This window comes from Mya arenaria, chromosome 7, assembly GCF_026914265.1.
Source record: "Mya arenaria isolate MELC-2E11 chromosome 7, ASM2691426v1".
In the NCBI taxonomy this organism is placed as follows: domain Eukaryota; kingdom Metazoa; phylum Mollusca; class Bivalvia; order Myida; family Myidae; genus Mya; species Mya arenaria.
Genome location: NC_069128.1, coordinates 67,838,494 through 67,861,807, shown reverse-complemented (window position 1 = coordinate 67,861,807; position 23,314 = coordinate 67,838,494). Strand labels below are relative to the sequence as shown.

At 33.0% G+C, this 23,314-nt stretch overlaps 1 protein-coding gene across 2 annotated transcripts in view; it reads right to left on the bottom strand.

The window, feature by feature from the left end:
- Positions 1-23,314, bottom strand: part of LOC128240408 (uncharacterized) — a 105,886-nt gene that overhangs the window by 8,686 nt on the left and 73,886 nt on the right. For both annotated transcript variants that reach the window (XM_052957045.1, XM_052957046.1), the window contains exons 2-4: positions 22,319-22,652; positions 21,915-22,043; positions 621-992 (exon numbers count right to left, since the gene is read on the bottom strand). In XM_052957045.1, coding sequence (XP_052813005.1) covers positions 621-992; positions 21,915-22,043; positions 22,319-22,643 — 826 coding nt within the window. In that variant the 5' untranslated portion in view covers positions 22,644-22,652. The remainder of the gene's footprint in view (positions 1-620; positions 993-21,914; positions 22,044-22,318; positions 22,653-23,314) is intronic.

Genomic DNA, 23,314 nt, shown 5'->3' with positions numbered 1-23,314 from the left:
GAGAGACCGACACAATAAAACGGGGCTATATTTCTAGCCTCAGTCCACTTAAAATTAAAATAATATATGTGTTTTATTTCACGGACCATGAGTTATTTCTTATATGCTCTATTTTAAGTTTAATAATGAAATAATATAAGAAAGTGTATCCCAATCATTGAATGTAAAATGAAGGTTAAATAAGAATGGAAAATAGTACAATAATATTTCAAGCAAGTGATAAAGGGTTAGGTTAGCGCATGCTCACAATATGTTTCCTCACAACTTTGACAAATCTTAGAATTACTGTAATGCATTCAAAAACAAATCGATGTTCAGCATGTTTTCTTGCCATCGGTCGTTTAATCCTTTTGTTGTTAGCTTGACGCGTAATGAATTTTTATAAATTACTGTCAGCACTTGATTTCAAATTTTAATGTTAGAAAATGGGAGGAACTACATTACCTTATATCGACCCGTTTTCATCCGTGGTATAGAATATACGGTTTTATTATTTTTTGTTGACTTTTAGCAAAAAAAAAACAAAGTTAATACCAAAGGTGATAATATATACAGAAAATAATTTTGTTTACTGCAAATTTAAACATTGATTATTTTTCACACAAATGTACATTACTTACCATTGGTCAGCCCAATGTTTGATTTCCGTACGGCATGTGTCAGTAAGCAAACGGATGCTTCTGGTGACTTTGCAAGGATTGATTTACAACTCATCAGTTTATTTTCCTGATCATTTCCAATTAGAACCACAACCTGTTCTGATCCAACTTGTACGTTCTCTAAGGCTTCAATTTCCTTCGTGCATTTCTGTGCTGAATCGAAGGTATTGACCAGTTCTTTATCATACGCAGCAGTGATCAGCAATATTTGATTGGAGCATAAAGCAGAAGGTTTTGTCTCTCCAAGGATTTGCTGAATAATTGGGTTTATGCGTTCTCGCGTGTAGTGGTATACGTCGTAGTCAATGGCTAATTTTTGAACGACAACAACTTCTGCAAAATAAAAAAACGAAAACAGTTTAATGTAACTACAGCGCAATCAGTAACAATTATGAATGAAGACACATCCAGGTTGCATTGTATTATTAATGATTGAGTTGCGCGTTTCAAATGCTTCTTAAATATATTCATAACTTCTTTTTATCACGTGATGTCAGTAATTGGTGGTATTTGAATACAAATTGATTTACATTGTAAAATCGTTTAATATAAGTTTTAACATCGACAAAATCATATGCAGCGTTCTTCGTCCTCTATGTACCGACTTTCAAAAATAACACTTACTTTAGTATCAAGCTATACTATAACGTGTACAGAAACACTCAATTTAACGGAGTATAAACGTAAACTCTTTGGAGCTAAATTTAAATATGTTTCATAATCAACGAAAGTTTTATGCAAATCAAAAATAGAACTATTATTAGTATTTCAATATATGAATTTTTGAAAGGTATCTATAATTCTACACTTATATTCGTTTATAAATGTATTAGCATGTACAGTTTTGGGGTTATTAAATGCATTTGCTAAACCATCATTATTTAACAGTTTTGTTTAGCATAAAAAAACAGTTGTATATCCCTTATAACAGTCATGAAAAGCTTGGTCATAAATAGACTACCGTTATTAGTATTGTGAATTGCAACAACAAGTATTTTTTTACATTTCTAATGTACCTATTACATTTATATAATATATCCTTCATAGCCTTAAGGGTATTGCCCACTTTATGCTCATCGCTAAATGTAAAACAAGTATTACTAATTTAAGTGTTACTAATAGTTAAAATTATCGATTACTTCAGTAGAATGGCCATTAAAGGTCCAAGTCTAATCTTGGTGTATTCTAGCCCGTCTACTAAAAACACTGTTTTAGTCTTTGATGTTTTGACTTTTAGACCCCATCCATAACAATATACATAGAAGTTGTTTAAATGAGTTTTAATTTCTTCAGATTATTTTTCGCAAATGGCCATACCATCTGCACATCACATCATAATAAACACAACATCATCCATATTTAGACAAGAAATATTGTTATCCTGCAATATAATTCTAAGACCTCAACGAAAAGGGTGAACAATATCGGGGACATGACCTCCCCTTGGCACAAGCAGACAGCATAACTGAAGTATTTAGAGAAAGATATACATGGTTCTACTCAATATTTGATATTTTCATACATATGTTTGACTATTCTTAGTTATTTGCCTTGTTTACCTGATTTGTACAATTTTAACCACAATGCATTGCGATAAATACTATCAAAACTTTCAGCAAGTTGACATTAAGGCCATATATTCTTTTATTTTCATTTACATATTTTTGCACGATAAACATTAGAATATAAATAGTAACAGCAGTAAAACAACCTTTACGAAATAGTTGCGTTATTCTAATAAAATGACTTGATGCGCTTATTTAGAATCCTGGTATATATTCATCAGAAACAACTAACAAGTGTTATTCCTCAGCAGTTATAAGCATCATGGAAGGAAATCTGAAACTACGTACAATTAAAAATATCACATAAGTGGCTAGATAATATATTAACACATTTAGTAATGTATTAAATTAAAATACAGTCACTACCAGCAAACGTTATTACGTTTTTAATGCTTAATTGCAGTATGCACTCCATTAACCATGATATGTTGGTCCAACTGTGACTTCATGAAAGTCCTGACTTAAACAAAATCGTCCTAAATTTATCCCTATAACTGCCAAACATACTGTTACTAAGGTTTTCAAAAAATACTTAAAATATTCCAAATTAATTGAATGACAGTGAACTGTATTTTCTAATTGAAAATATTTTGGTTAGTTTCTTTTTAAACTTTCACTTTTGTTATTTTCAACTGAAATGTGCGTTTCTTCATCTAACGAATTATGTCTTTGTAATATTTTTGTTCATAAACGCAGTATAGTCCTATTCACTATTTTCACTAAAAGTACGTAACGCCTATTGCTATAAATGCCGTGCATTATTTCATTATTATACTGCGGATGATAGTTGTAAAAAAGTATGTAGTTATTTTAATTGATATGTGAACAATTTATATTCTGAATAATATCAGTGAAGGCAGGTAATTATGTAATACTCCCTAAACGAAATTGATCCTGAAAGGAGTTAATCTATTTATATTTAAATTCGGTGTTTGTCTCATAACTGGATGAAGAAGAAGAAGGTTCATTCAAGAAAATATAACGCACAATATACATTTGAAATAGGCCAACATGACCCATGATCATATTCATAGAATACAATGGCTTACGTATATAAATACAACTTGACAGCGAACATGTAGACTATAAACAAGTATGTTAGTATAAAATAAATAAATAAATAGCAACTGCATCTATTACGTTTGATACACATATCATAGATAATAAATTAATTAATTAAAGGGGCAACATTCGCTGCCTCGGCAGCGAGTGAATGGGGAGTGGCTTATCATAAAATCCCTCAGCTCTGTACCTGTCTGTTAAACTCAGTGTTCTATGTTTAGCACACCCTAGAGAAATGTAAACAAACAGAGCTGATCAGAGCAGACGATGTATTTCCCCACACTATTATCTACTAAATGAAATAAAGATGACCAAGCCAACTTTTCCAGATGTTTTCTTTGAAATTATTGTTTTTCTGTTCATTTTGACATTTTGTAAGTTCGACTAGATCTTTTTTCTGTATGGGACATCCCTCTCAAATGTTTAGAATCTACATTCTCATTTCAGTCCATAATAGCAAGGTTTATTCAAAGTTTGGAATCCAAAACTAATTATATTGTCAACAAACTTTAATAATGCTTTATTAAATGCATCCACAACCCTAGTACAAATTAACTTTATTGTAAACGAGTTCAGCCCGGATACAGTTTAGTCTGCCATAACATAATTCAGATAGTGTTGACACCTATAATTGACAATTAAATGTCACTGGCTGGACACTGGCTGGAATCTGGTTTGTGTATCGATAACTGGAAATCAAATGCACATTTGAGTCAACAAGGAGGGAACTCAAACCCACTTATACATGAACATTTGCAAGTCATGGAACTAGGTACTGCCTTATGTTTAAATTACTACTTTGGGCAAAATAAGAAACCTCAAAATATGGAACAAAATAATCAGAAAAAAGAGATGTTTAGTTTATAGGTACATGACTGAAGAACAATAGGAAATATTCATATTACATAGCTGGGATATATACATTTGTAATGATGACAAAGGTTTTGATAGAGAAGTGAAGGAGTAAATATCATTGAAGCAATGAGGTTTATAAAAAAAAAAAAAAGACAAATATGAAAACAGTGTTATTAAATATATTTAAACCTGGGAAAGATTCACCATAATTATTAAAAACGAAAAGTGTTAATATCATGGAAAAGCAATTAAAATGAAAATGTTGCATATGAAGCTGGTGATATCTATCAATAATTTCTGGATATGCTTAAAACATGTGGAATAAAAACTTGTCAAGGTTTGTTCACTTTTGTTACTACAGTATTTGAAAGTGAGGCATATCGTCTGGTTCAAGCAAGCAGTTAGAAAAGAAAACACCAGCACGTGGTAATGTTTTCAACAGAGAGTTCATAACCCCTAGAACACCAATTAGCCACTCCCCCGACAAATTCAAATTTTCAATCTGACAGTTAGATTTTTTTCTCAAAGTCATGTTTCTAGAAATCTTTCAAAAATAAATTAAGGATTTTTCATTGGAATAACCTTCATTCTACATGCTTGCAAAGTTTCATGTCTAAACCTTTTGTAGGCATTACTTAATTTTGAAAAGGTGTCCCTGAAGTGAAACATGCATAAACTTATACAAAAGCTTGCCCCAGCGCCACCTGGAGGTTAATATAGTCCTGTTGCCCCTTTAAACTTCAAACGAGTAAATATGTATCTTATTATTGACAACAGTATTTATAGAATTTGATAACTTTCGAATTACGTCCCATTCACTATAGTCTAAATTTGAAATCGAAAGCGAAAGTTCGTTAGACTATTACAGGACTCGATAGCTTATTTTGTCGGCATTGAAGTTGTGCCTTACTGATCTTAAATATGTTTTCTAAAACAAACAATAAATTAAAAAGTCGTATAGTGTATGATCTATTCTTTCATATAAATTTTTGGTTATTAATCAGTTATCTTCGACCTTCTTTTCGTAAGTATTGCTTAGGGATACATTGTGTGTTTACATTCAGAATGTTTACACACGTGTTAAAGAAAAGATTATTCAAAAACACAGCAAATAATACGTGTCATGTGTATACAATAGATACAAAAATACGAAAAGTGTAAATTTGAATTCCAGAGATATCTAAGTGTGCAATCCGTTTAAACAAGGATTATTATCAATGCGAGACAGAAGATACAGTTCAGTACACGATGGATAATCAGATAAGTTAGCGGATAACAGAAATTTAGTACAGTTGTCTACCAAAGAATACAACATTTAAAGATGAGTTTCTTTGAAATTGAAGAATATGGTAGTCAGAGATAACGGATTTAAATTAAATGGATATTTTTAATGTTTGTGTTATTATTAATATTAAATTACCAGTCTATATTAAATGATAAATTGGAGTAGGATTGGTTCCAGATGCTATAACCAGTAAAAGAACAAATTATACTTATAATTATATTGTAAATACTGTTATTTTGTATAACACAAAAATATTTACAAAATCTTATTTGAATGCGAATGGATGAGACAATATCACAAAACAAGGAAAATGAATTTGAGTATTATCACTCTAATCATTAAAATGGCCAATAGTAAACTTATATATCGATGAAAAAATGCATTTATGACTCTATAAGTAATCAATGACAGAAGAACCGTTATGTGAATAAAAAGTTAAATTATAGGTATCACCTGATCTACCATTTATAATACTCATGCATGAAGCTTTACAAAGATGAAGCAGTTTAATCCTATGGTGTTTATGTACGTTTTCTTAAGAGGCCCTAAAAGAAGCGTGGTCAGGATCATAATCAGCATCGTCATATACATTGTTAATATTTATTACCGATTCTACTATTTAAGACACCAGAAATGTTCACTTAACTATATACAGAAAAATAAGTAATGTCATTATCTTATATTTCAAAAAGGTTTACATTTAAAGTATTATTTACAGGTGAATCAATACCCCGTGTATAGGCTGCATATATATATAGATATGCTCGTCAATATTAAAGAACGTGTGGCCTAACTTATACTTCAATAAACAGTTCTGTCTGTCTGTCTAAATAGCGATATTAGCGAACAGTTCGCTTTACAATCTGTTTATCCGTGTACGTTCCATGACGGGATGGATATCTCAACAACATCCCCAGGCCCTCACTGCGGTTTCATCGATGTAAAGGGTGTCGTAAGCCAGGTACGCTCTCCTTTCATGCCGCATCGCCTGTTCTGGCGCACATCTTGAGGAAACTGCTTGAAACGCGAAATAATTTGCCATCAAGTACTCACGTATCATTTCCATACCCTTAAAGTATGTACATTTAGCTACAAAGTTTCTAACTTTGCCTACTACCAGTACTCCTAGAGAGCGGTGGATCCTCTCTCATTTAATGGACGAGAAAGCGACCAGAAGATGCTGCTCTATCTTTTCGGGCGTTTCGTTATCATTTGCGTTACCACCAGGGACTCACGTGAAAACATTCGGAGCTCCTCGGCCATTCTATCGAAAACACCTCGGATGTATTTGAACGGTTTACATACTCAAAAAGTGGCACGTTTAAGTCCGCTGCAAGTAGATCGCGTAGTAATTTTATTAAGCAGTTAAACTTATGATCTTACTTGTGGGAATCTTAATTTTGTTTACAATAATTCACTTCACTGGCAATCAATTTAAACTAAGATCAATAAATACAACTCTAAAACACTTCATTTAGTTAATGATATAATTCAAAAAATGTTCGAACTACTTCAACTGATGTACCGGCATACATCCGAGGTTGTTTTCGATAAAATGGCCGAGGAGTTCCGAATGACGTGAAAAAAGATTGTTCCTCATGGATTGTGATTGTAGATGAGATGCATCATTACGTAGGGTATTTCTCACGGTCTCTATCACCTGCATCCTCTCTGTCAGGGCCATCCATAATTTCTTATTATCTGTATCATAGTTATCCGTTCTCTTCTCAATAGTCTCGACAGCCCCCACCTTTTTCTATTCAGTCTCTAGCCTACCACTTACGTTTTCTAAACCGTTCATCAAGTCCACGTTGGTAAGTCCGTCGCCGCCTTCCGCCGCCTGTCGGTTAACCTCAGTTAATCCTTATACAGTGTTCTCAAATATTAATGTTCACTATTTGCTCATACATCCTCCCAACAAATCACCGAATTAGTCCTGTTTAGTATATCGCTAACTGTAAAGTCCAAAGCACCGGACGGGCCTCTCTTAGTGTGTGTATTTTCCTGCTACTGTTTTCGTTTTCACTACTTTTTCTATTTTGTCTAGTTTTATTTTTTCTTTCATTTTTACTCATCATCTGCATTTATAGACACAATTGAACTAAAAATCCATTCTCAAAAAGTAATTTACTTATTTGCTATTTTATCTACTACAGATATTAAGGTGCCCGTATATATATTAATCTAGGCATTATGGGGACCGCTGGATTAAGGCGACAAAAATTGGTCTCCTTAATATTTTAAGTCCAGATTTGTTGTATCAAATGTCAATAAAAATGTCCATTGACAGTAAGTTGATAAGCTCGAATGTTTATTTACGAGATCATTTCATTGTTTTAAATGATCTTATTCTCTTTTAATATTAAAAAAAAATATTCTTAAACTTTTGTGTGAGTTTATTTGTGTATCCATAAAAATAGAGCTCTATTATATAAAGCGACCAGGGAAAAAATCATAATTTTGGTCAAAATAGCTATATACTAAGCATTTTTTATTTGTTTTACTTTATTTAAAGCCTATTGTACACTATCCCGAAGTTTCATTTTATAAAAAAACAGAATTAAGAAATTCGATATATCGTGTACCATCAGCATCCAAATTTTCCAGTATACAGAAATTTAAAAGTTAACCAGTATGGCGTACATCTCTTACGGAAAGAGAATGGTAACTTGGTAAGTGTTTAAAAATACATATTCAACGTTTTTTCGTTTATTTTTATGACTTTTGGACAGTAGTATAAATCGTCCACCCTTTGGATGAAAAGCAAATGAGTTATCCGGATTTTGTCTATCCGAAACTAAATCACTAGAATCAACATCTGGTATAATTTTGGCTTGTATTTTGGAGAAACTCGATTGATTTCTAGCAAACTTGGTTTACCACTACATCGTCGCTTATTATTATTTGGTATGTTCCAATCTAAAAAGGGATTTGCTCCCTTAACATCTCAGATTTTAATAAATAAAAGACGAAAGGATACAAATGCCTTACATTTTGTTTGTCAATGTCATGTCATTAGTCATTCTTATCACCTATGAATAACAGAACAGAACGAACACTATCACCCATTCGTATTGTGGCTTTTTGCATGTGTCTTAAATTCTCATATTTGATAATAAATGCAACAAGAAAATATTCCCCTTATTCTGCCACAGTTATGCACCAGTCAATTGTAACCATGGCCCCCAGGTCTTGTTTGTACCGGGGATAGCAGGGGAAATGGGCCATGTTTTTACCGTCCAGGTGGACCGGCAGTGCTGAGTAAATGCGGTGTTATTGTTTTTGCGCCGAAAACGGGGAAAGGGCCTAACCTAGGATGTCCCCAGGAGCATTTGACGGGGATCTGGTCATTTCGTAACCTTACCATTTCGTAACCGCTGAATCTTGGTTATTTCGTAACCATTCTGTTAGTCAATTCGTAACCGTCAAGAAATCAATTGGTCATATGGTAACCTCCATTTAACAAGGTGATAAATAGTACACTTAGCACCTCTTTAAGTGTATTGTTCGAACCTGGATGTATATGGCACAGCAACCAAGACACCAATTGGGAGACATTACTCAAATTCTCGCTAATAACAAGCCAATAATTTACGTTACTTAATAGTAATTAGATATATATATATATCATGGTAAATTAGAAATGATTCGTTATACTACCTAAATATGTTAATTATTTTTTTACATTTTGCTTACTTATAAACAATAATTTAAGACTGATCGCGATGTATTTTTGAGTAAAATTGCGTTTACATAAATGATCAAGGGTCATTCTTAACCTATTTCATTGACTATATTTGTTTGAATTGTTTAAAATGAACAAAATTTTGTTCTGTTCTTTTCTCAATTGATCCATATTCCATTCTGCACACTTTATATCCGAAACCGACAAAAAACAGCCTAAAATTATTAATTTCCAAAAACAAGATACAAAATTAATCATATCGGCACATTTTTAATACAATAAGCATATAAAAAGCGCATACTCTCATTCGGCAAACTCACTACATTTTACAACACTTCTATGCAATTTAAGAAAAATGAAAGTCAAAAGTTATATGGTCTATATATTTAAAAATATTGGCTTAAGGTCACAATTCCTCTCAATGGTAAAACATCTATGAATTAAAACAATATTACTTTTAATACTCAGCCTATTTAAAATATTTCCGTCGCAACATAAAAAATAGCTAGTTTGAATGTTACTATTTGTCATAGTTTCAGAGTTTATTGGCAAATCGCACTACACTATTAGGAATAAAGAAGGAATGCAACTACTAGATTTAACTTCAAATTTTTATGTTTTATACTTACAGTAAACTTATTTTGTAAACTCAAATGGTATTAAATTAATTCCTCATATAGGAGTCAACGGTTACGATATGACCATTCGAATTCTTAACGGTTACGAATTGACTAACACAATGGTTACGAAATGACCAACAATGAGCGGTTACGAAATGGAAAGGTTACGAAAAGACCATAATTCATTTGACGGGGCTTTTACCAGCAGTTTGTCTGTGCAGAGCGGGAATTTTACCTGGGATTGGCTGGACCGAAAGTCAAAGTTCCCGCTATTAGCAGGACCTTGGGGGCCCATGCTGCAATTGACTGTTGCATTATTTGGATTTTTTTACTCACTTTACGACACGCCCCTCTACAGTATTTTATAGTCGAGTTTAGTAATATTTATTCACAGAAATTGGATAACATAACAAGAAAAGTAAACTGTACTGAGCTTTTGAACAAACCTACATACTTATAAATCAAAATTGATATTTTAGAGTCTACACTGAATAAACCCAAAATGTTCGTTTTGATTTGCTAAATTCGAACAGTATTTAGTCTATCCACACAAAATTTACAGGATCATCAGATAACAAATTTTCTAAAAAATCTCTGTTTGCCAAATAGGGAAGACAGGTTTAAGTGGGGTTAAAAGGTTGCTATCTGTGACCACAAAAATACTGTTCAAAATTGTATTCATTTATCTTTCGTTCAGTAAAGAGCATGCAATGGCAAAGTGGTTGGATTAGATAATCTGACAGCGGTGCTGGACGTCAGGAGTTCAAATATTGTCGTGAGTTCAATGTACCAAAAGAATACCTTTGAAATACACAATTATCTATATAAAATGGCAGAGCAAATTGCCCATATTGTAGTAATGTCTTAGATCCAGCTTGGATAACTTGGACATAGTAAGCGGTTCACACACAGGGAAATTCTCAGATAAAACAGCGCTTATGAACTTGAACATTACATTTTTCATTGAGACAATTAAAGAAAAAACATTATTGCTGATCTTCTGAAAACAAAAGTTTATATTGATAAGAGATTGGTTCAGTTGGATTTAAACTAATCACCAACAAAAATATATGCATTTTAATCACACAATGTAAACAACTGCACCACCGATCTTATCTGTATTGTTTTGGTTTTTAAAATTTAGCAGTTAAATATAGATTAGCATACTGGTAGGTCTGGTTGGTCTGTTGCTTTAGTTGCTAAGTAAACATAATGTCAGTGATTTCATCAATATTTCTATTAACATATCAGGGTTTTTTTCTTCAGATATTCTCACTTTCTCACATTTGCACCATTTTTTACCATTTGAATAATAAAAAGATAACAAACAAACACGGATGAAACATTTGAAAATACAATAAATTTCAGTTGGTTTCTATTTTCTTGTTCATTTTTGCTTGAAATTATTCTGCTTGAATGTGATTTTTGTTGCTTGAATTAGAACTTAACACTTTGTGAATATTTAAGGAATGTAAGGGGTCAGATTTCAGATTGCTCATTATTTCTGGAACACTAAATACTTTATTTGATTGTGTACACTGCACTTTCTTGTTAAGCATCATTCAAATCATTTGGGTAAATATTGGCAGAAAAACTGCTTTTGGATTTATACTGGTCATCAAAACCGGCACTGACAAAACATAAGACGTGTTTAATTAATGTGCGGGAAAGAGGTTTAAAGGTGTCGGCCCACAACGAAATGCTTGCGGGTCGCAGTACCCCTTCAAGTAGTTCTTGAAAAGAATGATTCTCTCAGGTAGCATTTGATTATGTGTACATTGTATTCTTGTATGTATTTTCAAGTTTACACATGATTCATATAAGGTTTGTATAATTTTAGTTTTATTTAGGTTTTAAAATTTCGACATTTTTTTTAAGATTTGCCTGCCCCTGTCTGAACACTTAAATTCTTGGTCTTTGGACTATTGTCTGCAACTTCAAAACACACTTTTTGGAACAGGACACATTTTTCTGATATTTTATCCAGTTTGACTGCAATATTGACTGGTAGTTATTTGTTGATTTGTTTTAATTCATGGATAGGTTTATTGCGAGTGTCATGGAAAGCTGGAACTTTTCAGTACACAACATGCAAACTGAGAATGAACTGTGAGTGCCGGCTTTGTGAACAAAAACGCAAGGCGGCTATGGTAAGTTGTGTCAAGATATCCTTGGGACCCCCCCCCCCACCCCTGGACACGCAATACAATTCGTGTTTCGCTGATCTGTTGGCTGGAATCAGATCATCCATTTGGGGATTTAGATATGTTACCCCAGCCAACAGGCTGAATGTTTAATTTTACTCAATACTAAGCTTTGTTTTAGTGCGAGCATCAACATGTTTATCTAATTGCAGTTGCTGCTTGGGACAATACAGTTAAGTCAGCAACCGTCTACCAGACTGCAAGATTCATCTCTTCCACAGGATGTCGTACCTTTCCAGGTGGGTGTGCATTGATTGATTGATTGATTGATTGATTGTGAGTTTGTGTAAATGAATAACTGTGATCAGACACTCTGCCTTGAATGTGAGAGAGTTTCAAACTTCTGCGAGATTTCTGCCCTTGAAAATATTTGCTCGCAGCCCGCCTCAAAGTTGCACTTCGTTCAGTATTTGAAAGCTTTTTTTTTAATTTGAGATCTTAATGAGGCTACTTCTAAGTAAATAGATCCTCAAAGTAACTAGATGCTCTGGGTGTTCACTGGGTGACAAAGGCTACCCAGTATTGGTTGTTTCTTTTTTCTGAAAAGATGTGTCTAGTGAATTGCCCAGTTGCAGTGGTTTTGACGCCACAGAATCAGCATAGCTCCATGACAGATATATATGTTTTCGTCATTGATGTCAGTACTGCTGTATTATGGAGGCCTCACAATTTCTGTGTGGAAACGTCATCTGATACACTCATAACGGCGTATTTCTAGCATAGCTTTCATAAGTGCATGGCCATTCTCTGTCATTTTCAGATACACTGTGTTGTGTGTGGATAAGAAATGCAGAGTGGTACCACCAATCACCTAAGCCACCATTCCCCTCACAGACAAAAGGCTCATGATGACAGTTCCTGCAATTTACAGCAAAGCTCTCAATTGTAGCCCTACGAACTTCAGGTAAGCGATAAATCTGGACTTCAAGATATCTCTGTACTCACTTTAAGTTTATACTTCATTTGAACAAAACTTACAATTTCAGCATCAAAATCCAGGTTAAGTTCACAGACCGAACTTTGTCTCCTTCACTATTAAAACTTAATTTCAGATGTTCTATAAGCCACATACATGTTCACTACTTATGACGGATAAGAACTTTCGCAAATTGATTATAAATGCGTTTTCCCAGATTTACACCCTCCTCTTGCAGATACTGCCGATGGTGAAGCTTGGGTGCACCGGGCCAGTTTTCCAGCCGTGTGGAATCAACATCTCAAGCTGAACTGGCGCCGGGAATTATATAAGACTCCTTAGCAGCATAGTGAGCTTTTGCGTAATTATTTCCAGGCTCGTATACCTAGCCAGACTTCTGCGTTTAAGCTTTCCTTTCGTCATTTTTAAAAAAAACTTATCTCAAGTCTTTCAATGAAATCACAACTGTGACACTTTTGGAGACTTGATTTAAATTAAGGAACCATTATGTGTAGAAAGCCTTTTGGGTGATTTAAAATCAAATTAGTAAACTGGATTCTCCTGGTTCATGGTTTATTAGTGCCCTTGTGGACCTTTAATTCTTTACTTTGGTAAAAGCTGCTTAAATATGTAAGAAGGGGCGGGGGTAGAGATGTGATAGTAAACAGTGTTTTATTAGGTATATTTATTTTTTTATTTTATCACCATTTTGAAGGTAATGATTGTGTTAAATCAGGGATAAGTAACAAGTTTAACACAAACACTGTTACATGTTCTTTATTTCAAATAAATCTATAAATTATCTCTGGAGAATTTAGTTTCCATTTCTCAGAACATGTAGCTGTCTAAGTGCCTATTCCATTAATGAGTATCACTGTCTTTAAATTGCTGTTGCGGTACAGTTTAAATAGCAAATGTTTAATGGCCCTGCTTGTTTGCAACTCCTCATTCATTTTTGTACAGCGAGATAAGTAAGGGAATTCTAGAAATTTACGAGAATTATGGATTGTTTTTCTTGAGTTACACAGTACATAGGGAGGAATTAGTGTGTACACAACTCCTCATTTTTTCATATGTTAATTGCAGACTTTATGAACAGAAAATTCCTGTTTATTATTTATACATGTAAAATAGATGTGTTTAAGACTTACTTTAGAAACATGACATAAAAGAGCTCACTTTGATTATTTTCTCAAAAAAATATATCTTTACTGTTAAAGTAAGAACTTTTACTGCATAGTAAGTAATGTCTTCTGCTCATCTTTATGACATCATTACATGGAATGATGTCAACTTTCCAAGACATATTTCCACATGGCGCAGCTCATTTATATATTTTGTTGATGGATTGTTTAGAATGGGACAGTTTTAATTGGACATAATGTTTTAATCGCCATTTTACAGAGTGCCAGCCAGTCATTGCTGATCTTTACATTGCTGAGGAGGACAGTCCTGCCAACATAACAGCTCGTTCAATACCAGGTAAAAAAATTGTCTCGTTTTCTTTTTTGATTGCGAACAGAATTTTGTGTGCACACAATTAAAATTATTATACCTGATATTTATTCATCATATAGTAAAAACTCCTGGACAATATTTCCAACTATCACTTTCCATTTTCAACTACTGCCAGATTTTGTTTGCTCTTTTAAGCAAACATTACATTAATTGCAAATTCTATTAGCAATTAAACAAAACTTACTACACATATGATGCAGAATGATGTTTTATTTAGTGTGCATATGATTTTCAGCTTATGGACAAGAACACATCTACTTCAACAATCACAGCAACACAATGAGATCCCTAATTTAAAGAAATAATGCCACCTTTCTTTAATTCATTCTATCAATCATTCATATATATTCATTAATTCATTCATTTATTCAGTTTATACATTGAAAAACTTGACATTTCTCAAGACAAAAGAAATAAAAAGTGAGCCGCTTTCATAAAGATTCAAGCCTTTTCCCTTCATGCATTAAAAACACAACCTTAATACATTATAAAAGTCTTAAAACCCTATTTTATTACTTATTTCAATAGCCAGCCTGGTTGCTGTAGCCACAGAGGAATTTTCAAGGACAAGAACCAGTGCTGGTCAAAATGTGGTCTCGTGTGGTGTTCCATACCGGCTCTCGGCAAGGATTTCCGAGAAAGGAATACCGTCTCCAAGTAAGAAGAAATTCTAAGCATGTCTAGTTTTAATGATTTCAAAATGTATCTGGGTACTCAATAAGATGAGATTAACCTTTGAATTGTTAAAAACTGATTGCAAAATGTCCAAAAGACTATATATTTCATAAAATTTGTCCTGAAAATCTTTTAATTCATGATTTTTTTCTGCATATTTATCACATTTATGACTACATAAAAGGTTGTGTATGCCTCAAATGAGTGTTTACAGGCCTTTTTCAAACTTTAACAGTAGTGGCAGACAGTTTTATTAGTGTAAAACATTGCTTTTGTGTCTTGCTTGCAGATCATGATGTACCAATAAGCTCCAGTTAGTTGCGGCTTTTTCCCCCGGTGGTAGTCCTGCAATCTGAATCCAGGAGATGCAGCACTTAATCCAATATTTCAGAAAAATGAAGATGTTAGTCAACTCTGTAGTACTTGTTTGTGTGTAAATTAATCCAAAGAGTGAGATTTATAGCATTTCAGATGTAAATAAGCATATTATAGACAATGGTGAAGTGCTGTAGTCTGAATTTAATGCCAAATCTAGCCTTCAAAACAGATACTGAAAATAAAAAAATAAAAAAATGGGCATAATAATGCTATCTCTGCATTTTCTACATCATGTAGCCACCTTATACATGAAAACACTTGCAGTTGTCATGAATCTTTCAGTTTTGGTGTTTTTTGCCATTTCCTTTGTTGCGCAATTTGTCCCGGAAGCAAACAATTTGGCATATAGTGGTGTTTAGACTGTCTATAAACACATGATCACTAAATTTCTTTTGTAAAACTGAACAGTTCTGTTTTCTTTGTATATAAGTGGACCAGAAAATTAAAAATTTGACAAGTTGAAGCATTTCAGTTTGGCTCTATGTCATTTTTTATATAAAACACTAAGCCGATGAAGTGGAAAACCTTATTTTGCCTAGAAAAGAATCTTAAAAGAGTATGCAGGCCATTTTGTGGTGCTGTTCTATAGACACCAATGAAAGCTACAAGGAAAACTTTACTCGGTCAAATTATTCCAATGCATAAGGAAATAAAGGCTCTTCAAAGGTTTGCGGCTTACCATTTGAGGGAAATGGCTGTTTCTGCTTTTTGTGAAAATACCACAGATGCTAATACTTGTCTCATTCATTTAGTGTTTAATATATCATTGCCAAACTTTCAGTATGTGCTGCATATAGCATGAAGCTGAACTATAGGAGTTTTGAAGTCTGTTTCTGAAATAATGTTGCCTAAATAGGCTCAAAACCACAATTATCTGCACCCCCCCCCCTTCTCTAAAAGAGAAGAAACAGGTGGCCTTTTTGCATAGAGCTTAACATAATTTAACACTGTATTGCAAAAACTGATAGTTTTCAGTGTAAAAATTGGATAAATCTTTGCCTGTGTAACTATGTAAATTGGTTGTTTGTAGCCTGATTCCGTCCTGACCTCGGGGTCATGTATTACTTCTCAATTTTGTGAGACAACGCAGTGGTCAAACCTATGTTTTCTTGTGATTAAATTTTGTGTGTTGGACTGTTCTACAGCAGCCAGTTACTTGTTTTTCAATTGGGACTGTTTTAAAGTGATAAGCCAGGTTAGTGTCTATATGAAACATATAGTAAAAATAACCGTGGTCTCACGCCAGGTGGGAGAAAAAGCATCTACCATAGCCGCTCGTGTAAGATAGGTTCATCCCGACCCTCTTGGCCATAGAAGATACTTATAGTGTAATAAAATTATATTTTACTGTTTCAAATTCTTGAAATATCCTTGGGTTTTGGGTTGAAAAGAGGTATGATAATCCTGTGAGTAGATAACATGATTCTTGATCATTAGCCCTTCACATATAATTTTAATAGGATAGAATAGTTGTTGTAAACCATTTCAAGAAATTATGACATAAGTGATGCTATTCGTGTTTAAATTCATTTTTGTATTTTAAGGTAAAGATGATTTCCTGGATATGGACAAGACCCACTCCCTGCAGGGATTAAAAAGAATAGAGCAGTATTGAAAAACAAGAACAAAACTTTTTAATGAAAACAAAACACTTTCGTTAGAAAGCACAACAGAAAAAAGCTGCAATGACAATACACTGAAGTGATTGGAGTTTCACCACGATAAGATTCTTTAAAGAAAGTCATCAAGTTGGTCGGTTTTGCAGGTGGTCTGTGCAAAAGTGCAAAACATTTGTGACGCAAACCCAAATACTGAGACTTAAGTTTTCAAGATACTGTCTTTGAACTTTAAACATATGTTCGCATGAAGTTAAGATGTATTTGACATATCTACGATATGGATCAGTCCAATATTTGTTAGACGGGAGAAAGATTGTAAACAATTCAAGATTCAAACAATTAATCATTTTCAAGTCAATAATGAATTATAAATATTTATAAATATTTAAAAGATACATACTGTGGAAGAACTTTTTATACATACTTATTAACATTAGGTAAGAAAAATCTGGACTCGGTTTGATCTGTACCAAGCATGCTATAATATGGAAATAAAGTAACTTTATTATTCATATAAATTTAGTCTGATGCCTTGACAAACAGGTGTGAAATAAATAGCACAAAAGCTACCTATTTGTTCGACTGACCACTGTGCGCACACTGTGATATATAGCCATGGATATTAAAATTACCATTAAAGCTGCACTCTCACAAATTGACAGTTTTGACCTTCTTAATTTTTTTTGTCTCAGAATCTAATATCATATAATGATAATACAACTTAGGTCTTTCCAGGATAAGTGTGTCACTTTGTAGGTAAATACACATGCAAGTATAAAACTGACAGGAAATTTTGGATATTTGCACAGTAAGCACAACTTTATGTCATACATGTTGTATTCATCAAAAGCTAATGTAGCTTTAAAATGTGTGTACAATTTTCCACCGTTTTGTCAACTGCATGCTGCATTGTTTTTACAGTGAATATTCCATAAAAATTGAGATTGAGTTTCAAAGAGACAATACATAAATCAGTCAACAATTCATTAAATGGTGATTTTTTGCATTGATGAGATATTGTTTCACCCAGATCTAGAAAATTCAAGCGTTACGCCATACTAATACAAAAACCTTGTCATATGTACACATCATTCAAGATGATTATTTCAAGAGATTTGGTAACACGAGTGCTTAATTATAACATTGTGTCAAAGTTGTGAATGTTTGTTTTTTGGATGTTCAGTAAATATTTCTAAATAAATTATTTTCTAAAACCAAAATAGGTTTTCGACTGGCATGGACAGGCATAGGATAGCATAGTATTAACAGAGACACCAGCATCTTCCATAACCCTCAGTTTTACTTAATGTTTATAAACATAATATGATACAATGAAACATGAAACAAAATTAGAACTTAATACAAGAGTGAACTGTACAAATACAACTTCACTATAAGAATAAAAAGTTACTGCCTGGAAAGTTTGAATTTATTTTAACAATACATTATATGTTTATATCAGTTCTTTAATCCACACCAAAGGCAGATGGATATTCTTTCAGTGTTGTCTGTCCGCCCCTCCTTCCTCCTGTTCGTCCGTCTGTAACACTTTTTTTCTGTCCCGAGCCATAATTTGGTACTTGATAGTAAAAATTTGTTGAAACTTTGAATGAATGTATGCTTGATAAGGGAAATGATGAGTTAAGAGCTTTTACATTCCACTAATGTAAAGCACATTTATGGCCGTTTGAAACTTAATAATAGCTTTTTTTAAGGAAAATTTCCACCAGGATCCATATCCTAATACTGGTGGGTCATATATCACTTTCCATTAGGTAATATACAGGAATGGGAATGATGCATGTCACATGCCGTCAGAATCTATATTGTTATGTATAGTAGAGTTATGGCCCTTTGTTACTTTCAAATAACCATTTCTGCCTGTATACAAAAACATGTCCAATCAATAACTGATGAATGGTCAGGCATAGTGTCCTCAAACTTGGTAGTTTGTTGATATTGACAAGTAGATAACTCCTATCGTTTTTAATGCCAATAGGTTACTTTAGGAAGTGTTTTTATTCTCTATTTAATGTTTATCACTATGCCGAAATTTGACCCCAACTTTGAAATCATTTATATCCATGGGTCACAATGAACCCAATTAACAATGTTCTTTAATCATGAGCTAACTGTTCAAGCGTTAACAGACACATTCGTGTGTAGACGAAACTTGTATTGTTTTTACAAGCACAAAACTTGTAATTAGCATTTACAGTTTCTATATAATTCAACTGAATGTTCTTTTTAACCATAATTTTTCAAATATTAAGTCACCATTCACTAGCGGATTGAGAAGGGGGCGCAGTCGGCGTGCGCTCCCTCTAAAATCGTCCGAGTTTACTTTTTGTGTCAATATATGAGAAGAAAATAATTAAATACACACATAATGCATCATTTCCGACTACAAATAGTTAAATTTTTCTTGATTGAGTAACCCCAAATCCTCATGCAAACGCCCCTAAGTAACGCCTCTTTCTAAGGTCAATTCATGGATCCGCCCCTGACAATTATAACTTTTGTTTACCAAACGGTACACAGACCAAGTGACTGAAGCTGACTTGTATTTAATAAATGAGATGGTCTGTAAAAGATTTCCGATGAATATCCTATGAAATTTGCAGTCCTCCCGTTTCGACTGGCCATTGTTTGTGGATTCATTACACACAATTATAAAAAAATACTATTACCAAGTTGTCTCTTAAGGTAACGGAAGCATTCACGGTCAAAAGTAAGATATATATAATTTGTCCCCCTAATGCCATACAATATGGATGGTCCCCTTAATGCCTCAAAAATAATATAATATATACACTGGTATCCATAAACCCTTCGACATATATACCAGTCCCCTTAAAACATGCAACATACTTACAAAATATTAAGGAGACCGCAAAATACGTATGTTTTTTGTTAATTAATTTAAGAAGTCTAAATCTTGTACACATAATAAATGATCATTTCAATACTAAATTATTAACAAAAAAGCAAAATAAAGTATAAAACAAAAAATATACAAATTGTCTCCTTAATGCCGTAAAATATACACGGACTCCTTAATGCCCTAAGTAGATATATAAATATATATAAGTGCAATCTGAAAGCTTTAATGATTGGTTCATTAAAGCTTTCAGATTGCACTTATAAAAACAGTTTAGTTAATTAATAATGAAAATATACCCACATATGCACTACACAATTAATAATATTGCCACCCCTAAACAAAAACAAAACACGATCTTGAATTCACAATTTTAATTTTAATTTAACTTTCTTCTCCTACGCATGTTTGGATCTTTGACGGTCCGTTAAAGATGCACTTTAACTCAAACAATAAGGACAACATATTTAATACAATTGTTTGAATATACCAAAAATGAACAAAAGAAATCTGCAGAAAACACGGTATTGCTACCTTATAAGTCATAGTAGATGGCACTTTATCTTTTATCATCCACCAATCATTTAATAGGTATGCGTTTTCAGCTATTTATTACACGGATAAATATTGTTTATAGTAATTTATATTTTCCATAAGTGCATTATTAAGTATTTGAGGTTGTATCACTCAAAATTTATGTTTGTTTTACATGTGTATGTATTGATTTTGAATAAAAGTGTCACTTTAAACAAACAATATCATATAGATGGTATATTGAGCTTCCATCGACTATGTTTTCGTCAAGTTTTATTTTATTTTTTTTATTTTGATTATTTACACAGAGTTATTGTATTTTATAACAGGTTTTTATTATAACAGAGCTACAAATGCCAGGCTAGAAGGATCGAATGCCAGGATATAAAATATGAAAATTATACCAAACCTAACATATTTACAACAAGATATGTCGTAGGACAGCGCGCTCGACTACGCCGCTTTTTCTTAGAAATGGATACAATAATGATGTAATATGTGCCTGTCTAAAAGAAAAAAAAAATACAAATCAAAAAAACAAACTAGAAACGCCGCGATGTGACATAACCAGGTTTCAATGATGAACTAAACTTCAGCTTTTGGTGTGAGATTCAGTTTCAACTGCTTTTTTTTTCTTCTATTTTTAGTAGTATTGACCTTGACCCAAACACGATCCCATGAAAGTCCTTTATGATCTCTTCCTACATATCAGGTTTGGTAACAATATGTCTCCCAAACTAAAGTTATTCAATAAAAACTGTCATCTAATTTTAGAAACAGTGACCTCTACCCTAAATACAATCTCATGCAAGGTCTCCATTACCTCTTGTTATATACCAAGTTTGGTCACATTTTTTCAACACTTCCTTAAGTTATACAAAACTAACCATTTTTCTATTTTAGTAACAGTGACCTTGACCTTGATCATGACTCTCGGGGCCCAAAACACAAACCCATAAAAGGTCTCCAAGAACTCTTTCCATATACCAAGTTTGTTCACAATATTTTAACCCTTGTTAACATAATTCAATATCAACCATTTTATTATTTATAGTGACCTTGACCTTGATCCTAGCGGCCCTAAACACAATCCCATGAACGGTCTACCTAATCTCTTCCTATATACCATGTTTGGTATCTAACTAACTAAAATATTTCGATACAATATATGAGTTTGACGCTGCCCTCCCACCGGCCCACCCGAACAATGACGCAAGTCATTCTAAAAATCAGTTTTCACTTGGTTAAAACCTGGTTCAAAATATAAAAATGTGCCTGTCACAAAATAAAAAAAAATGTATACAAAAAGTCGTTCACGGGCCATGATTTAATTAAAGGTTAAAATTGAGTAATGTAGCCTAATTGTAAGATGGTCGTCAATTTTGTGTGAAGTATTAAGTAAATTGAATGAAAGGTATAAAAGTTATTAAATATCTTACCTTTAAATGACAATCATACCTGTTCTCGGGTTTTTTCTTAACCTTGTGCTGCAACCTCCAGATACGGGGCTCTTTAAAAGCCCAAGAGCTTGGTCAATTCGCGAAGCATCCTGAATGATTATTTCCTTCCACGTTTTCAAGTCCTTACCTATAGTAATAGTTGCAGTTTTTGAATCACAGATACCACTTATACATAACGTATTCTTAGTAATACCACGGATAAAATATATTAAATGTGTAGTAACTGAACCAAATATATTAACACATTTGATAATCGAATTCCAAAACATTGCAAAATATTATTCTATTCATGTTGGTATGAACTCGCCACCTGTCGTAACAAACGTCGTCGAGGTTCCAAAGGGTTAATTCCCTATTTGTAAGACATAAACTTTTTAACTTAATTTTAAAAGACAAACATACCTGTGTTTAAAGGATGTCTCAAGGTTGGGCTACATATTTCAAATGAGTTTTTTGTTAACGTTTCAATCGCCTTGTCCAGTGTTGATGCATTCTGAAGCAAACTACTCATACACGTTTTCAGTTTCTCTTTATTAATTGTAATAAATGCCGTTTCAGTATCGCATATGTCATTTACAAATGTCCAAATCTTTATTAATTCACTTCGAACCGCTTCGAGTTCTTTTGTTGGAATATGTTCATTGATTGTCTGCTTTTCCGTTATAATGCTCCTATTATCTTCGCTCTTTGGTCGTACTCTTTCCTCTCGATATGACAATGTTTCCATTGTCTGTGTCTGAAAGAAAAAGAACAAGTTCATTCATAGAAAACGTACATTGTGCCTTGGGTGTGTTTAAGAAAGATTTTACCTCTTATCAATTAATCGACAATAAATATTGACACAATGGTTAAAAGTTTTAACTTAAAATATATTTGATAATCAATCACTGAACTAAAAATGCAGAAATATATCAGTTGTTGTTATAAACAAAAGACGTTCTTATAGGCGGGCGAAAAGAATATCTAAACAGAATTATAATTTAAGAAAAACATCACAGTTTCATGATTTGTTTAAGCAAAATCCAAAGCAGTTTTGGAAGGAAATTAAGAAAATCCAAAAGAAAGCTGTTAATAAGCATTCTTTGTCAGCTGAAGATTTTTATTTGCATTTTAATAAACTATTTTCAAGCGATAAAGTGTATAAGGACGAATATATAGAAACTGTCTTTACTCTTAAACGAAAATATCGTATATGACAACGTTGTTAATATGTTGGATTGTGACTTTAGTGAAAGTGAAGTTAAAAAATAAATAGATTGAAACGTCCAAAAGAGGTTTGGAGAAGATATGCTCATTCTTAAATTATCTATAGATAGTTAAGATTCTTTAGCTTCGTTGTTATGTAAACTGTTTAATTATATTTATTGTATACCCTATATCATGACTAAATGAATTATT